The sequence below is a fragment of the Malaclemys terrapin genome, chromosome 3, assembly GCF_027887155.1.
Source record: "Malaclemys terrapin pileata isolate rMalTer1 chromosome 3, rMalTer1.hap1, whole genome shotgun sequence".
NCBI lineage: Eukaryota > Metazoa > Chordata > Testudines > Emydidae > Malaclemys > Malaclemys terrapin.
The window spans coordinates 196,678,291-196,705,817 of NC_071507.1; the positions used below are offsets into that span (position 1 = coordinate 196,678,291).

Below are 27,527 nucleotides of genomic sequence, written 5' to 3' on the forward strand. Positions count from 1 at the left end.
GGCGGGGGAACACTGGGGGGGGCGTTCGGGGCCATGCGGGTGCCCCCCCGCTGTAATGCCGGGTCCCGGCCCGGCCAGGCGCCGAGCGAAGCTGCCGAGGGAGGCGGGCGCAGTAGGCGGCCGCTGTGGGCAGGGCATGCGCGGGGCAGGGCTCCCCGTCAGCCCCCGGCCCCGCCCGCCTGCAGGCGGCCCCGGCGGGAGATGCGCAGCCCGGCCGGCCGGCGGCTCCATCCCGGGCACCCCAGGGCCGTGGCTGCCGCGCTCCGGGCTCGCAGGGAGCGGCTGCTGCTGGAGGCGCGGTGAGTCTGCAGCGACACCGATCCCGGGCCGGGCGCGCGGCGCGCGGGGCAGCAGCACCGCCCAGTCTGGGAGGTCCCGTGGGGCACCCAGAGCGGGCACCCCCGCACAGAAATAGATGGCACCCTCCGTGCACCCCTCCCCAGAGATGGGCATCCCCCCAGCACAGAAATAGATGGGCACCCCCGTGCCTCCCCCCAGAGATGGGCACCCCTGCACAGATATAGATGGGCACCCCCCGTGTGGCCCCCTCTAGAGATGGGCCCCCCATGGCACAGAAAGAGATGGGCACCCCCCTGTACCCTCTCCAAGATGGGCACTCCCGCACAGAAAGAGATGCCCCCCCTGTGTGGCCCCCTCTAGAGATGGGCACCCCTGGCACAGAAAGAGATGGGCACCCATTGTGTGTGTCCCCCAGAGATGGGCACCCCCAGAGTAGCACACAGACAGCACCACTGTCTCCCCCCCCCCCAATTAGGGCGCAGATATGAGCTCCCCTTCTACACCAACATAGATAGATACCACTGTGCTCCACCCCCACTCAGCTGAGCACCTAGATTGAACACCCCTGGTATGCCCAAAGGATAGATAGGTACCTCTGTCCGCCCCAGAGATGGACATCTTTTCAATTGGGCACCTTTTGCACACCCACAGAGATAGCTGTGCCTGTACTACGCTCCACACGGTGTTGATCCTGGTGGTATGAAAGGAAGGATGGCCCAGTGGCTAGGGCATAAGCCTGGGAGGCTTTCAGATCCCTGGGCCAAAACCAGTTACCCTTGTGTAACACCGACAGACCCCGGTCGTCATCGAACCTGAGACCTCTGGAGCTTAGTGCATGAGCTAAAAGTCAGCTGGCTGTTAGCTAAGGCTGTAGAGCAGACTCATTTTATCTCTCTCTCTTTACGTGGTCTTGGTGCCAATAGATGGGACAGAACACCACACCCAGGAGATGTGTGGGTTACACTTGCTCAAGCAAAACTCTTGATTAACAGCTGAGTAAGGACCTGAGGATTGGCTCACTATTAGTACATCAGCTGGTCATATTTCTGATCTGCCTTTCTCAGGATGCACTATTCTGTTTGTATCTTTTCTGGGATGTGTTGTTTTACATCACACACAGTTGCAAGGTGTGTATTAGCTGTGGGCCTGATTCAAGGCTCACTGAAGTCGAACAATGTGAGTCTTTCCATTGATTTCAATGACCTTTGGATCAGGTCCTTTGTTGCTTGTATATTTCACTAGTACACCTCTACCCGGGACCCGATATAACGCGAATTCGGATATAACGCGGTAAAGCAGTGCTCGGGGGGGGGGGGCTGCGCATTCCGATGGATCAAAGCAAGTTCGATATAATGTGGTTTCACCTATAACCCGGTAAGATTTTTTGGCTCCCGAGGACAGCGTTATATCGAGGTAGAGGTGTATTTGGAAAAGAAGTATCCTGCCCTTAAGGGAAAGTGAGCCCAAATTTGCTTTTTCCTTTGACAGGTTTCAGAGTAGCAGCCGTGTTAGTCTGTATCTGCAAAAAGAACAGGAGTACTTGTGGCACCTTAGAGACTAACAAATTTATTAGAGCATAAGCTTTCGTGGGCTACCGAAGAAGTGGGCTGTAGCCCACGAAAGCTTATGCTCTAATAAATTTGTTAGTCTCTAAGGTGCCACAAGTACTCCTGTTCTTTTTCCTTTGGCCACTTTCTCTGCCTTTGTACTTTATAATTTAAACTTCTGTAACCAGTACTTACAGTGGTTTGGAAGAAGTGGGTGTAGGGGGTCTATCAGCAACTCTGCTCAATTTTTTTTTCCTGGGTCTGTGTCCCCTGCCCTCCCCTCACCTTAAGCACTGCTTAAAATCTCATGGCCGAATTCCGTTCTCAGTCACACAGGAGTCAACACACAGTAACTCCTTTGGGGCTCACTCCAATGGGACTGAAGGTGAAATCTCAGCCCCATGTGTATTAATTTTTACACACGTATACTCAGTTGCATGTAGTATATAAACATGCTGTAGGGCACCTGGTATGTGAACTAAGAGGCCTCTGCCATCTCTGATTTCTTGGATTTTATGAGTGGTTCATCATTGATTTCATTCTGCAAACCACTTCTCCCTGCCGCTTGGCACTGAGTATGTTTTGTCCGGAGAGGGTTCCAGAGACCACTTTAGTTAGGCTCACTCAAGAGAAGTTAACTTGAGGATAGATAACTAGATTTAACTCTGCAGTGAAAACATAGCCTGAGTTTACAAACCACAGTTTGAGAACCACAGCTTGCATTTCTACCTTGACTGATTAAGATTTAAAACAGGGTGGGCAAACTTTTTTGCCTGAGGGCCACATCGGGGTTCTGAAACTGTATGGAGGGCCAGGTAGGGAAGGCTGTGCCTCCCCAAACAGCCTAGCCCCTGCCCCCTCCCACTTCCCACCCCCTGACTGCCCCCCTCAGAACTCCTGACCCATCCAACACCCCCTGCTCCTTGTTCCCTGACCGCCCCCTCCCAGAATCCTCCGCCCCTAACCACCCCCCCCGGACCTCACCCCCATCCAACCCACCCTGCTCCCTGTCCCCTGACTGTCCCGCCCCTATCCACACCCCCGCCCCCTGACAGACCCCCCCGGGACTCCCATGCCTATCCAACCCCCCCTGTTCCCCATCCCCTGGCTGCCTCCGCCCCATCCAACCACCCCCTGCTCCCTGTCCCCTAACTGCCCCCCAGGACCTCCTGCCCCTTATCCAACCCCCAGCTCCCTGCTCCCTTACCATGCCATTCAGATCAGCAGGCCTGGCAGCCGCACTGCCCGGCCGGAGCCAGCCACGCCGCCGCGCTGACCGGCAGGAGCTCGCAGCCCCGCCACCCACAGCGCTGGCGGCACGGTGAGCTGAGGCTGCGGGGGAGGGAGGACAGCAGGGAAGGGTCCGAGGGCTAGCCATGTGTTTGAGTTACATGACAATCTGACAAACCCTCCTGCATTCTTCGCTTCTGTGATTCGTATTGCTGATCTAACGGATTGTCAGCAGGAGATTTAAGATCTATTCCTATCTCTGCCACCATCTCATAAAGTAACTTGGGCCGCTCACTTAATCTCTCTGTGCCTTAGTTTACCCATCTGTAAACGGAGGCAGTAACCCTCACCAACCTTTGTGAAGTACTTTGCTGAAAAAGAGCTCTAGCACACAAAGTATCATTAGTCATGAAAACATGGTTGCTGGGTTTGAAAAAAAGGCCGCTTACCAGTACTGTACAATTATGAAAAACACAATACAAGGTAAATGTGGTGTTGATTGCTCTGTAGCTAGTATTATTTGTTTTCTGTGTACTCCCTTTTTCCTTTCTAACAAGGCTGTCAGCCTAGAGGGCAGCTGCTGTTCCATGCAGCATGTTACAGAAATGGCACGCATGCTGTGCCTTCTCATGGAGACATCACTCTTGTTCCTTCTTGTTTGATTGTTTCCCTATAAAAAAATCATTCAGGCTGAAAGTATATGGTTACCTCTTTGTATATGGGAGAGAAACATAACAGTGGATTATATAAAGAGGTTGTGCTCCTGCTTTAGCTTTAAGGGACAGTGTGAATTTATCCAGATGTTGTCTAACAATTCCTAGAAACACAGAGAAAAATCAAGCCAAACCACCAAAACATTCTTTATTTACTCCTGTTTGCTGCTAAGGGTGTTTCCCACCAACCCCACGTGGTTGCAAGAAGGTTCAGATTCTAAAAATATCCTATGCATCATTTATTATTATTTAATATTTCCACTGAGGCTGTGCCCAATGGCTTCGATCGGGATCAGGGCCCCTTTGCGTTAGGTGCTCTGCAGACACAGATATATAGGCCCTATCTTGAAGAGTTTACAGTCTGATTGCAACATTGTGCAGCAAGTGAACAGAACAAACAACAGAGGGGGTAAAATGAGGGAGGATGAGGGTAACAATGAGATCATGTGGTTGCACAAGCAGCTATGTGCACAACTTGATGTTTCTGAATAATTTACAAGGTTTAGTTATAGCTGTGTCAGGAACCCTCTCCCAGCAACCTTTACTGGCCCTTTAATGATAGTGTTCATGATTGTGCAATAAATTCCCCACGAGTTATAAGTTCCTGTGAAGAGTTTCTAAGCCAGGGCTTCTTTGCCTGGGGTTGTGACTCTTGGGGGTAGTGTCACAAACAGGTGTCGGCGTTGTGATCACTTTGTCCTTTTCATGTTGCTAAATGGGAAGGGGCTCCTTTGCTAGATTGGAGGAGGGTGGGAGATGGAGGTACTAGTATGTAAATGAGACCTGATGTGGAAAATATCCACAGCTCTAGGCAATTAGGGTAGGACTGAGAACATCTCACTGGTTGGTTTGCCAATTTTGGTTGGATGTATTCCTGGAGGTTTCATCACATCACATAATCTTTAATTAAAAATTAGTCTTTAATTCCTGGAGAGTCCAGGGTAATCCTGGAGGGTTGGAAATCTTACTCACTGGTGTCACATTCTCTGCTTACAGGCGTGGCTGACGATGAGCATGATGTGTGTACATTTTTTTCTAGTGACTGTGGCACCAGAATTCATAGCCTTAAAAGTATTTCTGTGCATTTGTCTTTGTGGGGGTGACATGTTTATAGCAAAACTAATCAGTCCAGCAGGATGTGCTGTGGGAGATTTTCTTGGCAACCGCTCTGTTGCTTTTCACAATGGTCTCACAGTTTTGTTTTGTTTTGTTTGTTTGGCATGCTGCAGTTGGTCACCTGATCACAAAAATCCCACCCAGAATTTAAATGTAATGCAGTTGGGAGCACAGTTCACGCAGTGCAGCACACTTGTAACCCCGCCCTACCCCCGGTCTGGGTAGCAGAACTAAGAGCACTTTCTTAGCGCTCATCAAATGATCTCTCTGAGGGCCTGATCTGGCAAACTCTTGTGTGGCTAGGCCTTGCTCACATGAGTCATCTCCACAAAGTCAATGGATCTATCTGTGTGAGAAAGGGTTTGCTAGACTGATTCCTGATTCTGCATCTACAGTAGCAAACCCCTCCACAATACCCCTCCAGCAGCATAGCACCCCCTAACCCCGTACTGGGGTATTGGTCCTGTACTGATTCAGGAAGAGGATTACCTGGTCAACAGGCCTTGGATCTACAGTGAGGAAATGGACAGATGGAGCGTATCCAAAGAGTCAAGAGTTGCCTTCTAAAATGTTCTTATAACTCCCAGGCCTAGGAAGGTAGTTCCTAGCTGTGGTTGCTCAAGCATATCTGTGACTGTTCACGCTCGTTGTTACCGATTCCCATGACTCACCTCCGCCATAGCAACCGTTAACAATGCTGAGTCTGCACTCTAATTTTGCTTACACCTGGTGGAATGTATATCCATAACGGACTTTGGTCTGCTTCATTTCCACGGTATGCCCAGCCCAACCACTGGCTGATGCTGAAGGTGCATGGCATTGTCCAGGGGATAAGGGCAGTGGTGATGACCTCTTGCAAACTACTTTCCAGGCTATACATGTGCATCCGCTCTGAAATGCAGCCACCTCTGGGGTACGTAGTAACACTGCACAATGATTTCGGACAAGAGGTGAAGAAGGATCCTATATCCTATATTGAAACTGCAATTTGGGAAGGCAGAAAGTGACTTCATTTGGAATTTGGTTAGGACTACGGTCCCTACTGTACAAATGAGCGATATTGTCTTGTGACAGAAAGATTCTGGCCAAAATTTTCAATTTTAGATGCCTAAAGTGAGACACCTAAATCCATAGCCTGCATTTCAGAGGTGCTGAGCAAGTTAGGAGTTGCTCTGGGAGCTCTGCAAATCAGGCCACGTATTTAGGTGTCTAACTTAAGATATCCAGGGTTAAAACTGTGTGACATAGTGGCTTTCCCCAGGGCACAGAGGGCAGAGTCAGCAGCCAGGATTAGACCTCAGTTCCTGGCTCACAGCCATGAATGAGTTCAGTCTACTTAGCCGCTCTTGTCCCCCAGGCACCAAAAAAACCCATGAAGAATTCTCCAGCACATCTCACCTTGGCAGGACTTTGCAAACTGCCTTTCCCTATGTTGGAGCTCCAGGATCATTGATGTTTTTGTCTGGCGATGCCCTTGCACAGTTTTGTCATAACTCACCCTCATCCAAGGCCCTAGTACTCGGTTTGTTGTACCCGATGCACAACTCTCATCCGCTGGAGACAACACAACTGACCGACAATGCAGTGTTGGTGTTGAGAAGTACATGGCTCAGCACAGCTGAGCTGGCTGCTAGCTGAGCTTGCCTCCAGGCCAGAAAACAGCGAGACCTGACATTCCGGTGACTGTCCTGGGATTTAAATGGTGACTCCAGCTCTGGTCATTTTTGATGGCTAATCTCTGTAAATTGTGAGACGCCAATTCCCAATACTTATGGGGACAAATCCTGCCTTCAGCTCCCTGTATTCAGCTCCCTTTGGAGCTGTACATTTGTGTGTCTGACGGCAGAATTAGGCCCATTTTCTTTTTTTCTGTAGCCCTCTGCAGACTTGCTCCAGTCTTTTCTCTTGCACCTTCTCTCTCTCCATCACTTCCTGCTCCCTCCACCACCTCTTCACTTCACACACTCTCATCGCTATTGGTGCAAGAGCCTTCTCCTCTGCAGCTCTGCCCTGTGAAATAGCCTCCCTGTACTGTTCTGTCTCACTGAGCTATGTTTTCAGGATTTAGACCAGGCCTGCACAACTTGTAAAGCGGCGAGGGAATATTACTCCAAAGAAAACAGCTGAGGGCTGAAACACCCCAAGCGCCACCAACTCCCCCCCCATTCCCCCTGAAACACAACACCCCCCCCCCAGTGCCACCCGCCCCACGGAAACAACCCCCCACGCTGCCAAAACATTCCCACCCCCACCCCCCCGCGCCACCTGCCCCACGGAAACAAACCCTCCTTTCCCAGCGCCACCCCACCGAAACAGCAGTATTGAACCTCGGTAATTTGTTATAGCGGGCCCCTAAGGTAGTATAATTAAGGTAAAAGAAAATGTCTTTTAGCTAGAAGTAGAATAAGATCTTCCTCCCACTTTGTAATCAATTGCCCTGTTGAATGAATGAGGTGTGAATGAGGAAGGCGTGGAAGGCAGGCACCTCCAGACAGCTGCAACCCTAGGAGGGCCGGCTCTAGGATTTTTGCCTCCCCGAGCAAAAAATTTTTTGGCCGCCCCCCCCCCCCTTTTTTCATGCCACTCTCCCCTCACCCGGCCCCAACTCCACCCCTTCTGAACCCCTTCCCCAAATCCCCAGCCCCGCCTCCTTCCCCGGCGTGCCACATTTCCCCCTCCCCCATTGCTTCCTGCGGGCCCCCCGCGACCTCCCGCCCTAGCTCACCTCCGTTTTGCCTGCTCCCCTGGGTGTGCTGCCGCTCCGCGAGCTAGGGTCGGGGGGCACAGGAAGTAAGGGGGGGGTAGAAGAACCGCTCCCCGCTCCAGCTCACCTCCGCTCCACCACCGCCGCCTCCCCCGAGTGCCTGCCGCTCGGCTTCTTCTCCCTCTCTCCCTCCCAGCCTTGCTGCTTGAAACAGCGGTTTTGCGCACAGCAAGCCTGGGAGGGTGGGGGGAGAAGCGGAGTGGCAGCGGCACGCTCAGGGGAGCAGGCGGAGGCGAGCTGGGGCGGCGGGGGCACTTTTTCCCTATGCCCTGGAGTACTTTTTCCCCATGCCCCGGAGTCGGTGCCTATAATGGCCGGCGCCAGAATGCCACCCCTAGAAATGTGCCGCCCCAAGCACCTGCTTGTTTTGCTGGTGCCTGGAACTGGCCCTGGGAGAGGGGATGGGAGCCAGACCAGATCAATAGAACAGGTCAGCCACCGATTCGCCGTTCGCCTCCTCAGCCCCCCTCCCCCGGCTTGCCTACTTACTCCCCGCCCGCTCGCCTACTCCGCCCCCTCCTTCACCCGCCGCTTGCCTACTCACCCTCCCGTGGGCCGCACAGTGAGCCCACCTACTCAACCCCCGCGGGCCGCACAGTGAGCCCACACGGGCCGCATGTTGTGTAGGCCTGATTTAGACACTTCCACCTCGTGCCTATGTACTGTTTGAGTTCACAGCCCAGAGGCTGAACACAGAACAGCAGCCATGCCGCTTAAGCAGCAAATCTAAGTGGATGCACAGGACGTGGGAGTTGCCATAAGATTCTGTAGTACCCATCCCAGTTCCACACACTTCAGGCTGAGTGCATTGTGCTACAGATGCTATAGCCGGAGATGATATAAAGTCAGATTTGAGGAGCTTTGCACCTAGTTAACACGTCTTTCCTTTTGAAACCTCCAGGCCAAAATGTTCCAACATGGGTGCCCACGATTAGGCATCTGAATCCATCATTTAGGCCCCTAAGTAAAAGCAGCCTGATTTTCAGAGCTGCTAAGCACCTGCAGCTCCTGTTGACTTTGGTAGGATTTGTGGGGCCAGCAAACTCTGGAAACCCAACTACTTTAATATGGGTGCCAAACAGCCCCCACATTAGAGCATTTTGGCCCAAGTGAGTTTTAGGGCTTATGAAATGTGCCTATTTACATCCTTCCCCTCTCATCTGAGAGAACCAGTGGTGGAGGTGGTTGCCATCTAGTGGAAACCAGATTGGATCCACCAACTCACTATCAGAGGGGTAGCCGTGTTAGTCTGAATCTGTAAAAAGCAACAGAGGGTCCTGTGGCACCTTTAAGACTAACAGAAGTATTGGGAGCATAAGCTTTCGTGGGTAAGAACCTCACTTCTTCAGATGCAACTCACTATGGAGAACCAAGTAACCAGCAGGTCAGAATAGCTTTTGGTTTCTGCCTAGTCTGGGTTTGAAGGAGTGACCTAGAGGTAAAAGGTTCTACAGCCCAATTCTAATGTCCTGACCCATTCAGTCCCTCACTTGGGTGAGTGCTTTGAATGTGTCCTTTGACTGATAGAAATCAGATGGAGTTTGGGTGAAATCCTGGCCCCATTGAAATCAGTGGCAAAGCTCCCACTGACTTCAGTGGATCCCGGATTGCCCCTTTGTGTAGAAATAAAACCTATCTATTTAATATATGATGTAGTAACTGCACTTTCAGCACCTTCTGTCCAAGGATTTCAAAGCACACACACAAGGATGTGCCAGTAAAGCTGGTAGGTATTATTAGCCCCATTTTATAGATTCACAAACCGAGACACGGAGAAGTTAAGAAACGTATTCCAATTGTGCCCTCTAATGTTGGTGCTTTGATTTTTGGATGCACAGCGTGAGACAGCTGGGATCTGATTTTACAGAAATGCTGCCCTCCTGCAGTTCCTGTCTGTGAGAGGTGTGGATGCTCAGCATGTCTGACAACTGGAGCCTAGATCATAGAATAGCAGGGTTGGAAGGGACCTCAGGAGGTTCTAGTCCAACCCCCTGCTCAAAGCAGGGCCAATCCCCAGACAGATTTTTGCCCCAGATTCCTAACCCTGGGTTTAGCAGGCCAATGCTCAAACCACTGAGCTATCCCTCCCCCCTAATCAAAATATCACTGCGTTCTTTACTACCACCTATTAGACCTTGGGTGAAATTCATCCCTGGTGTAAATTCATTGAATCTGCCCTCTTCTATGTTACTACGGGGACAGTGCAAACACAGAGACCGATTCTGATCTCAGCTACGTGAGTGTAAATCCAGAATAATTCAAGTGAAGTCTGGATTTGCACAGGTGTAGCTGAGATCAGAATCTGTCCCTTAGTTATCTGAACGCACAGCACTCAGCACCGTCAAGCTGTAGCAGTTGGTAGGAAATGTGGAGGTGACAGGTTTATGCACCACAGGAAAAGGAAGTGATGACTGAGAGTGCAGGGAGCTACTAACAGCAAGTATGTGATGTTCTCTCTGTTTCGCAGCCAAGGGCAATAGTAGTTCCCAATGGTCACGTGGGTTAGGGCTGGGAAATATTTACAGTCGTGCTAGGCTGCTCATTTCAAAATAAGTTCCATTATTCCCCCTCCTCCCCCGGCTATTTGATTCTAGACCAAGTTACTTCTACGATTGTAGAAGAGTGAGTTTGTTCTAAGGCGATTTGACTGGGGAGTGCAAATGGGCAGTGGGCCTGATTAGAAATGCAGAGCAGTGAGTGGAAAGACTCCTGGTTCAGTGGACTCTGGATCAAGTCCATGGTGAGTGCATCTCTCACTACATCCTTTCAAGCTCAGCTCAGTCGATACCCAAAGACATGATCATCTGGTGGCCGTTTGGTGGGAGGTGGTGCTCTCAGTCTAGTTCCTAGTGGGTGCCTTTCAGGTGAGATGCGGGGGGCTCCTTACTTGAGAGAGCCCCGTCATTGTCGGGGAGTGTCTAGCTCAAGGAATTGACAGCAGGTCTCCCCCAACTGGTCTTCACTGCTGAGAAGGGGCAGTTTCTTTCTAATCACTGTCGCAGAGAAGCCAAAGACGGCCAACACCTTGAACTGCAAGTGGAAACCAGTGCAGAGATTCAGTCACCAGAGCTATGTGCTCCTAGGGTATGTCTACACTGCAGTGTAAGCCCAGGGTTAGTGGGACTGGAGTCAGTTAACCTGTGTTGGGAACCCTGGGCTTGAGCATCTACATTGTATTTAAACCCTTCATTACAGATTTTCTAACCTGTGCTCAAACCTAGGGCTCTGGCATCTGCACTGTAGGACCCGAGTCAAAGTAACCACATCCCAGAGACCACAGCGCTCCTCCCCTCCATGTTGCCGCTCTAGACCGTGGTGTGCTGTGGGAAAACTTTACTGACTGCACTACATGTTACAAGTTCACATTCCTTTGCAAATTCAGGAGGCTCTCTGATAGTGTGCTTGCAGATCAGTGGTCAGAAGAGAATGGGTTAACGCCGACCTGAGCTGCTGCCCTTTGCCAAGGGGCGGGAGCTTCCGTTTTCAATAGAGTGGATTGCAGATTGTTGGGATAGAAAGGACTAAGGAAGTTGTCCCATGGAATTGTGGGATACTTGCGGATGACTCCTGGGACCTGAGTCAAGCATGGCTGAAGCTACACTGCAAAGCAATAGGGCTCAGACCCTGTTTCCCAGCTTGACCTGAGCTCGGACCCTCCAGCCCTGCAGGATCCCGGGACTGGGTAAGCGCAATTGCAGTGTGGACATAAGGGGGTTGAGCTTTGAGCCTGGGCTCAAGCGCGGGTTTACATGGCAGTATAGACATACCCCTTGTGACCTGCCTCACTGAGCCATTAAGCAGCTGCATTCAGCATCCGCTGAGGCCCTAGGGAGACTACCACGGTCATCTCAATTCAAGAACATTATACTTGATGAGCCTGGAAATGACAGCCAGGTGTGTAGCTGTGGCGTGGCCCACATTAGAGAGGGATGGTCACAACTTCTGGCCAGTTACAGATAGTAGGAATGAAAGGAAGCAGTGGCCCCCACTGCTATCTGGGCAGTCATGGCTCCAACAGGGACGGAGGCCATTATCCGTCATGACGACTGCTAAACATAACCCTTCAACTTCTGTTCTTCTACACACTGCCACCAAGCACTAGGCATATCTTGTGCAGGTTTGATCACTCCCCCTCAGCTCCCAGTCTCAGCTGGATAGTGGGAAGGTAATGAGCCAGCAGAACCTAGCTTTATTTCAAAGGAGACATAGAGCTGAGTGTCAGCTAATAAAACTGTGCCCCTTCGTTTTTGCAGCCCCCCTTAGTGGCTTCACATACACATCGAACAGGAGGGATGGCAAGACAGAAGGCAGAGTTTCTTTGGGGAGAAGGAATTCTGGAGCTAGTCAGGGAGAAAACTTTTATGACAAATTCCTAAGTTGTTTTGTGTGTAGGCTTCAAAATGGGCCCACTTTGCATTTTTAACAAACTTTTGGCAACATTTTTGTGAATTGAAATTGTTACCGAAAACCTTGTTTTGTAAATGAAAAGTTTCCATAATGATGTTTGATAAAGATGCCTATGAAAAATGCTTCAGAAAATGTCACAAACAATTAGCTAACATCAATAGTTTTTGCAAAAATATTTTGATTTTTAAAAATGGCCCTTTTTCAACCCAAAAACTTTGTATTTAAAAAAATGTCAACAATCTCTAATGATTTTGCTGAAGGGCCATCCCATCTGTCCTCACAAGAGCCGGCAGGCAAGTCAACAAAATCTCGTAGCCGATGGCACTAGAACCTTGCCATAAGTGGCAAGCATGCTTTTAGCACTGCATAAATAGTAATAGTAATGACTTGGGCGGTTGCTAGGGGGAGATCATTCACCATTGTTATTGTCATGTTATAGAGAATCACGGTCTTTCTTAAACAAGAGACATTTATTAAAGAAAACAATTGCAAATACAGATACAAACAGAATTCCATGCAGCTCCAGTTCCAGCTTTGTCACCCTTGTTTACCAGGAACCACACAAAGACATCTAGTGACTGAATAGCATACTGCAAGTAAACATACCAGATCAGTACAATCTCTGTTTCTCAGTTCTGAGGCCAAAGTGATGGTGAAATAGAGAATTGTCACATAGCATCGGACTTTCCTCATTCAAACCTCCCCTCTAGACTTAGACCAAAAGTAAAGGTCTAGAAACAGTTTGGGTTTGCTAACTCTTTTAAACCTGTTTTGTGGCATTAATAAAAGAGGGGAAAGGATCATTCTCCTTGAATTTGCACATTTTTACTGGGCTTGTAATGACACAACTTGGCTGTGGTCCCCTCAGTCTTTCCCTTTTCTCAGATCCCAAACAAATGACACTTAGTTGATGTTGTTTGGGAACAGGCAAAATAATTGAATCCCCCAAAGAGCGGGGTGAGGACAGATTCTGAAATAGACGCCCTACAAATGAATGCAGCTTTCAGCTGAGGCTACACCCCCGCGAAAGGGAGAGAATAGAAGCTCTGTGAAAGGGAAACAGCCAGTGCTGACCTTGGATTTCTTTTCTCTGTAACATTAATTGCTTGTTGCTTTGTTCACCACATGACTGCTGGAAATTGCCAACTTGTTCCTGCTCACACGGGCTCTGTTTAAAATAAGCCACCTAGGAGTTTCTTAACTTAGGGTTGTTTATCCAGGTTTCAGGTGTGTTTCTTGTGATTTTTTTCTTTAATGCCAGGATATTATTGTAAAAATGTCTAGCCGTGGTTTATCCCTTTAAACATTAGCGCTTTCCAGACTGTTAGCTACATGATTGCTTGGAGTGTCAGTCTGTTTTCTATCATCAGCTAAGCGTTTGCAGGTACACTTGAAGTCAATGGGAGCTTGAGGGCTCAGCACTTTTGAAAAGCAGGCCCTACCTAGATTCTGGATGGCCTACACTTTGACACACACCGTACTAACTGTAGCCAGTACTAGTCTAGTACAGACGCTGGCTGGCTGGATACTACCAAAAGTTGCAGCGACCTCGCTGAATGTCCTCTGTGACTTGCAGTGCCAAGGGGATGTAACGGGTGTGACCAGGCACCCAGGGTTGTATAGTCCACATGCACATGCTTGTACCCAGCTGGCCTGACCTGCTCCAAACCCCTCTGCACAGTCTCCCCCAGCCTTTGAGCAGAACGAGCAAGGAGCCCTGCACAGGCTGAGCCAGGCTTCAGGACCGCACGATCATGTTGCTTTGGCCGTGTATGAGTGCCCTGTTTGCAGGAGAAGGGGTCATCACACCTGCGTCTGTCTAATCCATCTGCCTAGCTAGATTTGTATATTGCGCCCACCAGCGTAGTGTCCGCTCAGCTAGGTGCTAGCCACCGTCTGACTCCTCTTATGTCAGTGCCACAGCGTTCAGTTGAGGATTGGTTAACTTAAACTCTCAACCAAAGCCCCAGTGCCATCCTCTGACCCCAGTGCAGGTGGCTGCAGTGATCCCCTGGGGCCATCCAGGAGGTTTGGGCCCCAAGCCCTTCGGATAAACAGGTCTGTATTGTGTAGAGCCAGGTCTGCAGGCTCCAAAGGGTTAACGAGGGCCTTGGGTCTTGTCACTCAAGCTAGCGATACCCATTCCGTCCTCCCTTCTCTGGTAAGAGCTGTGCTCATTGGTAGCCTGGCGATTACCACCCAGCTTTCACTTTTCCACGGTAGGGCTGAATTCTTGGCTGCTGTTTGCTTAAAGGAGAGATGGGGAAGGGTTGGCATGGTGCTTTGGTTACACACCATCTCCCTTGGGACGGGCCAGTTAGCATCCCCCAAGCAATGATTCCACAGAAGAGAGGCTGATGATATTCTGAAAGGTGAGTACCAAGTGCCTGCACATGGAAGCTACAGCTGTCGCAGGAAGTTGCTCCACAACTGCCCTCCATGTGGCTTGGCCCTCAGTGATCTGTGTGCTGTGACTGCCTCTCTCCCCCTGACCACGAAGGCCAGCTGATGTGCTCCAGCCAGGGCCGGCTGCAGGCACCAGCGCAGGAAGCAGGTGCTTGGGGCGGCCAATGGAAAGGGGCGTCACGTCCAGGTCGTCGTCAGCAATTCGGCGGCGGGTCCCTCAGTCCCCTCGGAGGAAAGGACCAGCCGCCGAATTGCCGCTGAAGAATGAAGTGGCACGGTAGAGCTGCCGCCGAAGTGCCACCGATCATGGCTTTATCTTTTCTTTTTTTTTTCTTCACTGCTTGGGGCGGCAAAAAAGCTGGAGCCGGCTCTGGTTCCAGCACCCAGTGCCCAGGTTTAAACATCAGGGGCCTGGTGCAGGACATTCCCAGCAGGCGACCCCCGCCTCTGGACCTTGCTGGGACAATCGATGCTGGATTGTGAGCTTGGAGAGTGCCATTGGGATAGAAATCCAATCTGGGGCTTGAACGGCCTTCACCTTGCTCTAATTCAGAGTCATCTGAGCCCTGAGGCGGTGTTACAGCTCCAGAACCGTGGAGCGGGGAGGAGCGTGTTTGGCTGCTCCCTGCATGTGGGAATGGAGGGCATTGAGAGAGGGTGAAATGCTTCAATTGAGTTTTCAGCATCAAAGCTCAATAATAATTAAAAAGGGCTATATCAGGAGAGGGACTGGGAGCCCAGTGGGGAGTGCAAGGTTAGGGTGTATAACCAGCTGGTGTGCACAGTGCAGCACAGGGTCAGTGCTCATGCAGGGGCGTAGTGCAAAACCCAAGGACTGTTTGATTGTCAGCTGGAGACCCCAGACAATGGGATCTCTGCATTACAATAGAGACCATCCTATCTGCAAGATGTGTGGTCGTGTTTTCCTTCCAGAGCGTTATTTTTATTATTATTTGTATTGGAGTAGCCTCGAAGTGGGAGTACAAGAAACCAACAACACACTATGCTGGGAGCAGTCGATATCCCATAAATGCCATGCAGAAAACCTCCGCCACATTTGTGATATTACAGGTTTATCGTGCCCTTACCGCACAGTCCTGCTTTGGGGTCCGTGCAGAGCTGCACCCCAGTGTGACCTGGTGGAGGGATTGTTCCTGAAGTAGACAGGTGGGAAGGTGATTGCTGCTATGGCCTTGGGATGTGGGCCAATGAGGGAAGCAAGGCCCTGCAGTAGCCCTTGCCCATTGGAGGGTCAAGGGCTACTGCAGATAGAATGACCAGATAGCAAGTTTGAAAACACGGGACAGGGGGTGGGGGATCATAAGAGCCTATATAAGAAAAAGCCCCAAAAATCTGGACTGTCCCTATAAAATCGGGACATCTGGTTATCCTAACTGCAGGACATAGTCTTGTGCAGCCCAAGCACGGCCTTGGTGAAACTCCCCCCTGTGCAGAGGGCCAGCACGAGGCCGAGGCATTCGTAACTCCCAACTCAAGCTCTGTTGCGGAGGCGAGGCCTTTTGCTGCCCCGGCACAGGAGCGAGTGTCAGACACAGCAGTGCAAGGAGAGGCAGCTCAGGGCCCGAGACAGCCTGGCTGTAGTGGGAGTTTTGCAGGACCTAGTGTGAGGAGTCTGGACCAGCTCCTGGTAGGTGCTGAGCTGAACGTCAGTGGGAATTGTGGGTGCCCAGCAGCTTCTAGGATCAGGCCCTTTATGAGTATCCAAGGCACCAGGAGACAAAATACTCCGAGTGGCTTCTGCTTAGCATTGTCAACCCATTCCCCCGCTAGCCTCTGGCCCCTCCTTCCCCATGATGCTTTGCTTCTCCTCACTGTTTGCTAGAGTTGATAGCTCGGTGCCAGGCAGCGCTAGCCGGGAGCTGCTGCTTCCTGTGGGGGAGAAGCACTGGTCTGGTTCCACTCTCCGCACCTTCCCTGATGCAACTGAGCTCGGGTCAGTCATCCTTGGGGATAGGAGGGAAGGTTAAAGCTAAATAGGGAAGGGGTCTGAATAGCGAGAGTCTATTAGAGCTTCTTTGTGCCCTTCTGGTAGATGGAGCCACTGGAGGGTTTTCATTCTGCAGGGGGATCCTCTGGTGACAGCCTCTGAACTGGCCCTTCCTGGCTGCTGACACGGGGGGGGGGCCTGGCTGGAGAAAAGGGGGTGTGGCTGGTGCATCCTTATGCCATGACGATCTGTGGCTGCCAGGACAGCAGCATGGGCAGCCAGCATAAAACAGAGCAGCCCTGACGCTGCTCCTTCTTCCTGCAGGGAATGGCCCAGCACTCACATAACTCCAGGATTGGGGGATAGGGAGGGGGAATGGGACCCAAAGGGAGCTTCAAACCCTTTTGCGCTGCCCTTCTGGAGCTGCACCGAATGCTCAGCCACAGGCCAGGATCTGGACCACCACGTTCCCAGGAGAAACGGCGCAGCAGCGGTTGCAACAGCAGCACTGCGCAACACAGTTGTTGTGGCTTCAGCATACAGAAGTACTCTCCCATGTGAACGCTTCCGAGCCCTCCTAAACCAGTTCTTTCAATACCTTGCCAAGGCAGCAACCCTTAGTGAGGGCACTGTCCAAAAGAACTTTCACGCTTCAGGGTTGTTGGTTTTTTTGCCATAGCCCTGTTTAAAACAAAAACCGAAAAGAACTTTGTAAATTTCCTCTCCTGAAATGACCGAAGGGGACTTAGTCAGACTCACCAGACAAGTTCCCCATTGCCAAACATGGCCAATGACAGCCCCACGAGGCGTTATTTTCAGAAAACAAAAGAACCGGGTGCGCTGCCAGAAACTCTTTTGCAATCTTAACGGCGGTGACCAGTGCCGGCTGGAAGCAGGAAGTTCCACCCAGATCTCTATTTACGGACTGGTTAGGTTGTTGGAGGAAGTGGGGAAAGCCGGGTCACTGCAGAATCAGACTCAGAACCTTCATTTCTGGTTCTTCTACGACTTTTTTAGTTCAGGAGTGTTGGCTTCAAATGTGGATCTCCTCCTGTGGTGTTTGCCGTGTCCCGGCCTTCTCTCCCTTTGTGTTTGAGTGAAGTAGCTTTGGGAGGATCCGTGGAGCCATTAGTTAACAGGCCCTTCCATACCAGATCATACAATGGGTCCAGTAAGCCCTATATCCTGTCTCTGGCAATAGCCAGTGTCCTCCTTCAGAGGAAGGAGAAAATAGTTCAGGGGTGGGCAAACTTTTTGGCCCGAGGGCCACATCTGGGTATGGAAATTGTATTGTGGGCCATGAATGCTCACGAAATTGGGAGTTGGGGTGTGGGAGGGCTCTGGCTGGGGGTGTGGGCTCTGTGGTGGGTCCAGAAATTAGGAGTTCATTGTGCAGGAAGGGGCTCCAGGCTGGGGCAGGAGGTTGGGGTGCAGGAGGGGGGCAAGAGCTCCAGCTGGGGGTGCAGGTTCCGAGGTGGAGCTGGGGATCAGGGTTTGGGGTGCAGGAGGGTGCTCCGGGCTGGGACCAAGGGGTTCAGATGGCAGGAGGGGGATCAGGGCTGGGACAGGAGATTGGGGTGTAGGAGGGGGTCAGGGGTACAGGCTCCAGGCGACACTTACCTCAAGCAATTCCCAGAAGCAGTGGCATGTCCCCCCTCCGGCTCCTATGGAGAGGCGCGGCCAGGCAGCTCTGCATGCTGCCCCACCCGCAGTCACCGCCCCTGCAGCTCCCATTGGCCATGGTTCCCAGCCAATGGGAGCTGTGTGGGTTGCACTTGGGATGGGGGCAGCATGCAGAGCCCCTTGGCTGCCTCTACTTGTAGGAGCTGGAGGGGGACATGCCACTGCTTCCAGGAACCGCTTGGAGCGGGGCAAGCCCCCGACTCTGCTCCCCAACTGGAGCGCCGAAGTGGGGCAAGACCTGGGACGGATTAAAATGTCTGAAGGGCCGGATGCAGCCCCCAGGCCGTAGTTTGCCCACCCCTGAAATAGTTCATGCCCGCCAAAAAAACACTCCTCTGTGTTTACTTATATATGAACCGTCTCCACAACGGTGGTTGTTGAGTGCATGTCTGCTGAGGAGATAGGCACTGACCCTGTAAACATAGATACACACGCTTCTCTTTATCTGAGGAATAGGAGTTCTATAATGAGATCAATGGAAGTACTCAAATGCATAAAGTACAAGCATAGATAGGTGTTTGCAGGATTGAGTCCAAAGCTTGTCATTATTGTTTGTATTACATTAGTATCTACAGGCAACAATAGTACCCAGAGTTATAATAGTAAATGCTAAACTAAAAGCATTTTGGAAAGGAAATTAACCCTTGGGCTTCCGGGTTTCAAACAAGTTCTAAGGGATTAAGATGAGATCTTCATGGAGGCAGGTTACCCTACCTCTGCCTACTGTGGGGTTTTTACACCTTCCTCTGAGGCATCTGATGCTGGCCAGGGTCAGAGACAGGAGAGTGGATTAGATGAATCATGGGTCTGATCCAGTCTGGCAATGCCTGTGTTCCTAGAGGCCCCAATTTAGGGATGAGGATGTCCCTGTGCTGGACACTGTACAAACCTATAACAAAGAAATGGTCCCTGCCCCAGAGAGCTTAGGGGCTGTCTACACTGTAATAAAAAACCTGTGGCTCAGAGCTGGGGTCAATAAACTTGGGCTTGCGTGGCTCAGGCTATGGGGCTAAAAATTGCAGGGTAGACATCTGGGCTCGGGCTGGAGCCTGGGCTCTGAGATCCCGCGAGGCAGGAGGGTGTCAGAGCCCAACCTCCAGCCCGAGCCTAAAGCCCAAATGTCTACACTGAAATTTTTAGTCCCACAGTCTGAGTCCTGCGAGCTCGAGTCATCTGATTTGGACAAGTTGCAGCCATGCTGCAGGTCCTTTATTGTAATGTAGACATGCCCTTAGTGTCTAAGAATAAAATGGGAGATGTGCGGGTGGACTCAACAAACCAAAGGGAAAATCGTCTGGTTACCTGGTGCACACGCCCGATGGCTGATTGTGGCTCTTTGGGGGCAAGGACCTTCACTGTTATGGGTTTGCACAGCGTCTGTGGCAATGCACTTAGTAAGACCATTCTGAGTATAACAGAGAGTGGTCATAGCACACCAGCTGCCTGGCCATCGCTGAGGGCATCATAGGCATTGCTGCAGAGGGGAGTTTTAAGGAAAGCTTTGAAAGTGGCTTTGAGGGTTTTCACAGGGAGATCTTCCCATGCAGTATAGCCCTCCGCCTCCAGACAGCAGGGAAAAGGCTGAGGGCTAAGGTACAGCTCTGCAATGGGAGCTGTGTGGAGCTACATCACCTCCCAGGGAGCTTCAGATGGCATTGCATTTCAGGGAAGTCCACTGTGCTGCTGCCCAGCATGCAGGAGGAGTGGGCCTGTTCCACCACCCCTTAGGAGGGTGCTACCTGTGCAGCCCTCCGTGGCAGGGGATGGTACTGCTTGGGTTGCTACAGACCCCACAATTTCATGCTGCAGGTTTCCATCTGCTGCAGAAATGTGTCTGGAGCTCCCAGGCCTTGCGAGTGGTGGGGGAGCTCTAACCCTCTCCCAATCACACACCACCCCAGTGCCTCGGAGCTTAGCAATGGTGGTTGCCAGGGAACAGAGCAATCTGGTGCAAGAATCCCAGACAGCGGTGGCTGTTTCTAGGGGCCAGGAAGGCCAGCCCACTGGGGCTTGTGAGGGTCAGGTTATATGTAAGAACATAAGAACGGCCATACTGGGTCAGACCAATGGTTCATCTAGCCCAGTATCCTGTCCTGCGGCAGTAGCGAATGCCAGATGCTTCAGAGGGAATGAACAGAACAGGCAATTATCAAGTGATCAATCCCCTGTTGTCCAGCTTCTGGTAGTCAGAGGTTTAGGGACACCCAGAGCATGGGGTTGCGTCCCTGACCTTCTTGGCTAATAGCCATTGATGGACCTATCCATGAACTTCTCTAGTTCTTTTTTTAACCCTGTTATACTTTTGGCGTTCACAACATCCTCTGGCAAGGAGTTCCACAGGTTCACTGTGCGTTGTGTGAAGAAGTACTTCCTTATGTTTGTTTAAACTCGCTGCCTGTTCATTTCATTGGCGGCGCCCAGTGCTCCCCATCCAGGAGGAGGTGTGCATTTGGTTCGGAAGTTAAGTGGCTCAGCCTGCATCGCTAATTTATTATTACAGCAGCTCCTAGTGTATGTGTACTCTGCACACTAAGCCCGGGCTCTGACTCAATTTTGAGCCCAATCCCTCCTTCCGTCCACACCCAAATCAGTCTGACTCGGTCAGCAAGCACTCAGAACCCAGATCCTGCAATCCTGCTAAGGGATGGCTCAGAGCCCGAGTCCTGCTGTAACTTGGGTCCAAGCCCTGTTATTTTGCAGTGTGGAGGCAGGTGAAGCCACAGAGCTGAGTCAGACGGTCTGTGAATGCAGGCTTCCACAGACCCAGGCTTAGTGAGTTGTGTAGACGCACCACTAGAGGCCGCCCACTAAGACTGGGACCTCCCGGCCTTGGGAACTCAAGTTCTGTTCAGCTCTCGTGCTGTGCTTCATGGTATCGGAGCACCCGCGGGGGAAATCCTTAGCACTTTGCAAGCTCAAAGCACGGTGCGGGCCCTTGCTTGCTGTTGTGCAGTGACTCTCCCAATAATTAGGGCAAAACCTCCCAGATCCAACCCCACCCAAAGCACCCCTCTGCCCTGAGCCGCTTGGCCCAGGGAGGGGGAGAGTGCTGCTGTTCTCACCACTGGCCACTAGAGGCTGCAGTGCCCCATTGGCTGCCTCTGTAACCCTGCTCTCGCTGCTGGCTTCCCCAGTCTGGCAAGCAGAGCAGCAGGTGACGCTCAAGCTCTTCCCCTTTCCTCAGGTGGGGGAGAGGGGGAGGTAATGGGGAGAGAGGAGGGACTGGGCTGAGGGAGGGAGACCTTACAGGGGGCTGAGGGGAGAGGAAGCCCTCTTGGGGCGACTGCCCTTTGTCTCTCATCTCCTGTGTTTCCCCCACTCCCTTCTGCTGCCACCCTTCCGGTGGGGTGGGGGACGCACAGCAGAGAGAGCAATGGGGGAGATGTCCCAGGAGTGCTTATTTCCTAGGAGGGGACCAGCCGGCTGGGCTCCTCCAATCACAGTGGAGTGGGGATGGCAGATCTTAGGCTTCCCCCTCAGATGATGACAACGGGATGGAATCCAGGGGCTGCTTGTTATTTGTTATCCTGTGTGCTTGGCGCTGTAGGAACCACCAGGATCAGGACAGTCCTGTCCACGGAGCTGTGGCATTACTTCAGGCTGTGTTTTGGCCCGCTAGGTTGTGTAGAACCCCAACTGAGCACAGGCCTTTGCGTGGCCGATAGCCTCCTGTTAGCTGCGCCCAGCACACACCCTGGGATTGTGTGATTCACATTCCCTGGCTCCATTCCGGCTTTATTCTGCTGTTCACTGCTCCCATTTCTCTCCTCACTGCAGGGCGAGGGATTGGCTTTACCCGTCTGCGGACTCCCTTCTGCCGTGGGGAGCATGATGACGGCCATCCTGGAACGTATCAGCACCTTGTCCGTCAGTGGGCAGCAGCTCCGCCGCCTCCCCAGACTCCTGGAGGAAGGCTTCCCCAAGATGCCCTGCACTGTCGAAGAATCCGACGTGCCCCAGCTCTTCCGGGAGCCGTACATCCAGACGGGGTACCGCCCCATTGGCCAGGAGTGGCGCTACTACTTCTTCAGCCTGTTCCAGAAGCACAATGAGGTGGTCAACGTCTGGACTCACCTGCTGGCGGCCTTGGCAGTGTTGCTGAGGTTCAAGGCCTTTGCAGAAGCAGAGGAGCTGTCCTTGGACATCTCATCCTTGCCTTTGTTCCTCTTCGTGCTGTCCTCCCTCACCTACCTAACCTGCAGCCTCTTGGCCCACCTACTGCAATCTAAATCGGAGCTGTCTCACTACACCTTCTACTTCGTGGACTACGTCGGGGTCAGCGTCTACCAATACGGCAGCGCCCTGGCCCATTTCTACTACACCGCGGACCAAGCCTGGTACGACAAGTTCTGGCTCTTCTTCCTCCCCGCGGCTGCCTTCTGCGGCTGGCTCTCTTGTGCTGGCTGCTGCTACGCCAAGTACCGGTACCGGCGCCCCTATCCCCTCATGAGGAAGATGTGTCAGGTGATCCCAGCAGGGCTGGCGTTCGTCTTGGACATCAGCCCAGTTGCACACCGGGTGGTCATGTGCCACTTGGGGGGCTGCGAGGAGCAGGCTGCCTGGTACCACACCTTCCAGATACTGTTCTTTCTAATCAGTGCTTATTTCTTCTCCTGCCCAGTCCCCGAGAAGTATTTCCCGGGCTCCTGTGATATAATCGGCCACGCCCATCAGATCTTCCACATGTTCTTGGCCCTTTGCACGCTCTCGCAGCTGGAGGCCATCTTCCTGGATTACAAGATCAGGCAGGAGATTTTCCTGAGTAGACATGGACCCCTCTCCATCTACCTGTCCTGTGCCTCTTTCTTTGGCCTGGTGGCCTGTAGTGCCATCACGGCTCACTTCCTGCAGTGCAGGATCAAAGTGGGGCTGGCTAAAAGAGACTCCTGAGAGACCGTTGCGAAGACTAGACAGACACTGACTGGCTGGTACTGATTCGGTGGAAACCAGCGGAGGATAATTTATAGAGACATAACAAATTGGTTTGCTTGCATAACAGTTTGTCTAATTTATAACTGAGGGATGGGTGGCAGGCTGGAGTCGCTCTATGAGAGCCCTTCTGTCTAAGGCGTTTTTACTTGAGTGGCTGCCTCTTGCAATGCAGGGGTGTTTTTTTAAGCCAGATTGGGGCATTTAACCAAGGATGCTTGGATTAGGCGGAGGTTTCTAATTTGTTCCACGCTAGTAAATCTGCAGGGAATATTACATTGAATATCAGGAAAAACTAAGGGTCATTAAACTGTAGAGCAGTCTCCTAGGGGAAGCACATGGCTAGAGTCATTTAAGACTTTACAAAGCACAGGAGACTGTGCAGTGTGGATCAGTCCTGCACTAGCAGGGGGCATGGACAAGATAACCTACTAGGTCTTTTCCATCTCTGCTATACGTGGGCTTGATCCTGCTCCCATTTAAGTCAATAGCAAAATTTCAGCAGGAGCAGGATTGGGCCATACGAGTCTCAATTTTCAGGGTGTAGCTGCAGAGGTCTGGGTGGCACAGTGCTATGTAACGTACAGCGGCACACGCTCTTTATATATCTCCAAATTGGATTCTTGTGACTCGTGTTCTCTCAACTCTTCCCTCCTGAAATAAATTGTATCAGGTTCTTAGGATAACTTTGCCAAATCTTTGTTGTAGAGATGGGTCTGGACCAAAACTCTAGATCCGTCTATCCCGAGACTTTGGGGATGTTCCAGACCAGATCACAACTTCATGCTTCGGGCCCATCTCTGCTTCACTCTTTGACTCTGACCCAGGTTTTCTTCCGGGAAACACCTGACCCAGTGGTGACGTGAGCGAAATTCCCTCTTCTGTCACTGGGAGATTTCACCAGGGGTGTTTATAGAAATTCAGTACCAGGGCTGCTCATGAACATTTAAAACAACAAGGCGGACTCTCTCAGGGGCTGCTAATGGGATATGGAGCCTTTCCCTAGTAGATCTGTTGTTTGAATCCAGCCTAGGTCGGCAGTGATGCCGGTGATTGTTTGGTGGCCTGCATCAAATGAGTTTACGCTCGTAGCTCAGTTACTGGTGGAGCAAAGAGAACAGACCCTTCATTGTAGGGACAGTCTCCTTCCGGCCAGGAGCAGTGCTCTTTGATGGGGCATTTTGGGGAAGCTGGCACTTGCTATAGCCGGTGTTGTACTTATGAGGGTAAACAGAGGTCTTCAAGTTCTGCCACCTTTCATCAATGCTAAATAACGTTAGAGATTAAAACGTAATCACTGGAGAAAAAACGGGGGAGGGGGAGAAGCAAAATGTACACTCGTTCTCCCTTCGATGATCCCGCCTGATGTCCCCAAATGTCTGTTGTACTCAGAGCAAAATTCTTCTTCCATTTGCACTGCAGATTTCTGTTGAGTATTCGACTCCTGCTGATGCCAGCGGAGTGGACGTACCATAAGGAACAATCCCACCCTGGCAGAGGAATGGACTGGATGGTGTAATAGGCCTTTGCCCTCTGCTGCGGGAGCAAGCTGTCAGCGGATCATATGGCCCTAGGGCAGTGCGTAACCCTGACACTGTAGTATACCCCTCCTGTAATATGGAAATGAGGGTAGCAGACCGTTGAATATTTCAATCTGATGGTTATGGGTCAGTCCCTTCTACCGTCCCAAATGAATGACAAAGGTTTTGGGTTGCTTAGAACGAATTCGCCAATTGGATAAGTCCCTTCTTTGTCTACTTGAGTGGGAAGTAGGCGATTGGAGGTTATGAGCCGGATCTCCAGCTGGTGTGAATTGGAATGACTGCACTGAAGTCAATGGCGCTTACATCAGCTATCTAGGAGGCTCCGACTAAGTACAGTCCTCACAGGCCTAACTGGTAAGCACTTGTCCATTCTGTCCTCTCCCAGTGTTAAATCCCAGTTCCCTTGTAGTAGATTATACCACTGCACTACCCATGTGTCCTGTGCCATATCTTCACACCCAAATGGTCTGATCATCACCTGGTGTAAATCCCCATTGACTTCAGTGGAGCTGCACTGATTTACTCCAGCAGAGGATCTGGCCCATCAAATCCAAGCAAAACTGGATTACTTGAGTTGAAACTGACCTTGGAAGTGAGGCTTAGAGATGTGACCGAAGGTCAGTCACTACAAGCCTGAGCTTTAGTGTTTGGTCTGGTTTGGGGGATTTTTGAACTCTCTTTCGTGTGTGTTACAACTCCCAGAAGGGCTCTGTTTTGCTTTGATATTAGCAAACCCTTTTGCAGGGTAAGGGTCAGTCAGGGAGGGAAATGGTTCGCTGGTGGAGGGGAGCAGTAGACAATGGCAGCTACCGGTATGCCTGGACTCTTTGAAAACCAAGCCACTAATTTAGGTGCCTTTCTGTAGATAAGTGCCTACATCTGGGCACCCTAATCTGAAACTACTGGCCTTAATGACAAGTTAAATACCTTTATGGAGGTGCGGGGGAGGGGATTGGCTCAAGGGGGATTATGCTAATAGGATACAGAGGCTGTGAACTCTGCGTTCCTGATTCAAATTCAGCCCAGGTTGGTAACGATAAAAAGATGTTTATATGAGAGAGCTGGTCAGGGGCCTTTGTAAAATTACTTGTTGGTCTCTTGTCAGTTTTGGTGAAGAGTCCATCAGAGCGGATTTTCTTCTTTCGCCTTGTTTACACTCTAAAGTTGAACCACTGTAATTGCATTGGGTTAAAGCAGTACAAGCCCTCTAGTGTGGATGCAATTATAGTGGTGTGAATGTGTTTCTGTATAGGGAAGGGAATAAAGTATTCTGGTATAAGGCACCTTTATACAATATAACTGCATCTACATTAGAAGTTGTACCAGTATAACTATAACATCCCTACCCTAAATACTTTGTTATGCTGGTATGAAATCTTTGTGTAGACCAAGCGTTAGCTCCTCTAAAGGATTTAAACTAGACTGCACACTGTGTCCCAACAGAGGAGGATACACCAACCCATGCCATCTCTGTGCAAGTGTTTGCAAACCACAGAGGACAAGAATGTGCATCGCTCTTAATGGAAGGACTGAGCCTGATGCTTTCTGTGACACTATATCGCCACCTACTGGTGTCACAAAGCAACTTATTTTTTCCTGTTACCTTTCCTCCCCGGTTGTTTTTTTCAGTGTTCCCATGTTAACTCTCAGTCTGAGCGGTTACCCCCATTGACCCCTGCAAATGAGACCAGTGACTGACCTCCTCGGGGAATGATGGGGCTGACTTTGCAGGGAAGTACTGACCAACGCTGCTTTTCAGATAACGTCCTAAGGACACAGGGTGCTTCGTCAACACTGGAGTTAGTGCCATCCCTGCCGTCTCCCAGTGAGAGAGCCAGTCTTGTCAAACCCTCCCTCTTCCCAAGTTGTCTTGTACTCGTGCCTTACACAGCTGGCTGGAGATTGCTCATGCGGACCTTGTATGTGTGCACTCCTGGGCTGGCTAGGAACCAGCAGGCCGCTGACAGTGCTACTCTAAACCCAATGAAGTCATCAAGAGTCTTGCCTTTGACTTCACTGAGGGTTGGTCCTAAGAGGACGTAAATGCCGTCATGTTCGGCTGTCAGCCTGTTACTCCTGCCACAGCTCCCACACGGCCACTTGCAACAGGTCTTCCTCCCTCCTAGAGTCCTTTGCGCCGGGTCTGGGTCCCCCCACAAGAAGCTCAGCCAGAACTGATGCAATGGTTCGTAGGGTATCTGATGATGACCTGGGCGCAAGAGGTTGAGTACGTCAGCTTCAGCAGGTTGGCCATGGGAAACAGGGTCACAAACCTCCTTGGGGGACATGACCCTCAGGTGGAGACCAAGGGCCAAGTCTTTAACAGGTGTGGATCAGTGTTTCTCACTGGAACTATGCTGATTAACACCAGCTGAGGATCTGGTCCAGCATATATTACGCTGCTCACTCTTCAGACTTGCTCATTGGGAATGAGCAGGTTAGAAGCAGCATCTTTACCATCTGCAGCCTCATGATTACACATACTGGTTGATTTTTTTACCAAGAGAGCTGCCTTGGTATTGAGGGTGAAGGCAGAGGGGGTCAGTTAACCATGAATTTACTTTGAGTGCTTCATGTAGCAGAACAGGGGTGCATGCTTCAGGCTACACATGTGCCTTGGTATTTACATCTCGTGCTGGCTGGGTTTTAAAAGCATTGCTTCCTACTAAACATGAGTAGTGAGTTTTGCATTTTTTTCTTTGGGAGTGTGGGAGGGGTGGGAGTATTATGCACCAACTATCCCTCGTTTGTCCCCCAACTTTGTATCGTTGAGACCACTGAAAACTTTGTACTGTATTGACAGCTGTTCAAAATCCTCAGTAATAAAATCTATAAAAGCAAGACGAAGGGGTGCAACGTGAAATCTGTAACTCCACCAACAAAAGGGGGAATGTGATGGTCATGGCTGTAAGTTGTTCAGCAGAAAGTTTGGCCTTAAAG

At 51.1% G+C, this 27,527-nt stretch overlaps 1 protein-coding gene across 1 annotated transcript; it reads left to right on the top strand.

Annotated features, from left to right (window-relative positions):
• The first annotated feature begins 228 nt into the window (after positions 1-228).
• On the top strand, positions 229-27,527 carry PAQR8 (progestin and adipoQ receptor family member 8). The gene is made up of 2 exons (XM_054024245.1): positions 229-299; positions 21,892-27,527. The coding sequence occupies exon 2, from the start codon at positions 21,943-21,945 to the stop codon at positions 23,002-23,004; it is 1,062 nt and encodes a 353-aa protein (XP_053880220.1). The 5' UTR covers positions 229-299; positions 21,892-21,942; the 3' UTR covers positions 23,005-27,527.